General features: G+C 38.9%; 1 protein-coding gene across 1 annotated transcript in view; it reads right to left on the bottom strand.

Moving 5' to 3' along the window:
• LOC122091658 (lon protease homolog 1, mitochondrial-like) overlaps positions 1-2,080 on the bottom strand; it is a 25,679-nt gene that overhangs the window by 19,686 nt on the left and 3,913 nt on the right. The window contains exon 7 of the mRNA XM_042661701.1: positions 1,818-1,916. Coding sequence (XP_042517635.1) covers positions 1,818-1,916 — 99 coding nt within the window. The remainder of the gene's footprint in view (positions 1-1,817; positions 1,917-2,080) is intronic.

Genomic DNA, 2,080 nt, shown 5'->3' on the forward strand with positions numbered 1-2,080 from the left:
CAACTTAGTTCTGACACAGTTGATTTAAGAGAAGAGCGTGCAACAGGTGAAGTCAATGACACTCTCAGTGACGAAGACCAACAACCTTTTTATGTCATTCGTCATGTGTTGACCACTCAGAAGGCCACTGACAATGAAAATTGGCGCCGCAGTAGTGTTTTTTAGACTCGTGTGAAGTGCAATGATCAGTTGCTAACCTTGGTCATTGATGGAGGCAGTTGCACTAATGTTGTCTCTGAAGACGTTCGTAAGCTTGGATTGAATACAGAACCACATCCTAATCCTTACAAGGTTGCTTGGGTGAACAACACTAATCTCAAAATCACAGATAAGTGCTTGGTCACATATTCTATTGGTGGATTTAAAGATACAGTCCAATGTGATGTCCTCCCTCTGAAGGTGTGTCATATCCTTCTTGGTCGACCTTGGTTGTTTGATAAGAAAGTACAGCATTGTGGCTATGCCAATACCTATGCTTTCAAGCATGCCAACAAGACTATGAAGTTTCATCCTGCCAAAGATCTCCCTGGAATTAAGCTCAAGAAGATGGTGGGATCGTTCCTCATTCAGCGTATTCCTTCAGAAGGTCTCCTCGGTCCTTTTCCTAACTCGACGGAGTCGAGTTCTTTTCAGATGAGGAGAGTTGATGCAGATACGGCTCCCCTTACTTGGCTGGACCAGCATGACCGACTTTGGAAGCCAAGAGCCAAGAAGAATCGGTCCAGCCTAGGGTTTTGGTCCAACAAGGGTTGGAAATAAAATTAATAGTTTACTTAGTATTTTATTTCATGCTTTTATTTTCCAGACTTGAACGTAGGAGTATGATTTATTTCCTTGCTTTGGTTTCCTTTTTACAGTTATTTCCTAGTTTAGGCTAGTTTCCATTTCAGTTAAGTTTCTAATTTCATGTTCCTATTTTCCTATATATTGACTGTAACCGATTGAAGATTTAGAGAGTGATTTGATTATTGAATGAAGATGTTGAGTTTGTGCACCAGTGAAGTGTGTGATTCCCCTCCTCCCCCTTCCTACTCTGATTTTCCCTTTCTTCCCTAAAGGTCCTCCATCAGGAACCTTGATTCCAGCAGAAGTTGCTATATTTCTCTGTATAACGTTGGAATCTCCCAATGGCAAACAATCTCAGTGAAGCTATATTTTTCCAACAAGCCGTTGGTGAAATTAACATGAAACCTAACTTCACAGATAATTTTGGGGAACAAAAATTTGTAGTCTATTACATCTATCTAATTCAACAAAAATAAAGACATACCTACTGTTTCAACATGTAACAGTGTATTGTTTTGTGTGATTGTCTATAAATTGTTCCCTTCAATGTAAGGTTTGAGAAGACAGAATTGGGGTTGGGATCGGTCAAGGACGATACCTATCCGATCCGATCCGATCCTGAAATGGATGGTCCAGATTGGACAGAAATACCCCTGGGATCAATTAAAAAAGCATTTTTTACTGTTTTACCCTTTGTTGGTACCGATCGACCAATACGGTATCGGCCAAGAATTGAGATAGGTCAAGGATGATACCAATCTGATCCAATTCCTCAAACCGTGCTTCCATGATGAGGATTTCTAGTACTTTCTTTACCACACTAGTAACTAACCAATACATATGCAAATAACTTGGGAGCATACCATTAACCATAGCTATGGAAGTCTTCTCAATCAGTACATATGCTGATCGAAACTAATATCAAGATGGGCAAAGATAGGAAATTTTTAATAAGGATTTAGCTTGATCTCAAAAATCTATATTTGGTAAGAAAAAAAAAAAAGGTTTATGCATCTGGCGAAGTGTTTTACATCTAGTTCTTCAAGCACTTGTTGGCATTGCAGCTTGTTTGCCCCAGAGATTGCAGCACCGAAATCTGCTAACCTTGGAAAATTGAAGTCACCGATATGCTGCAATTATCAAAACAACAGTGATTAGGAATCATGAATGTATTGCAAAACCAAGGATTATGTCCATCAGAATTCTTTACTTTTTCCAGTAAAAGCAATCCTACAAGCAATATATGGAACACAAACAGTGACTGACATTCATCTCATTTTCAGTTTTTTTTTTT

The sequence above is a fragment of the Macadamia integrifolia genome, chromosome 10 (assembly GCF_013358625.1).
Source record: "Macadamia integrifolia cultivar HAES 741 chromosome 10, SCU_Mint_v3, whole genome shotgun sequence".
In the NCBI taxonomy this organism is placed as follows: domain Eukaryota; kingdom Viridiplantae; phylum Streptophyta; class Magnoliopsida; order Proteales; family Proteaceae; genus Macadamia; species Macadamia integrifolia.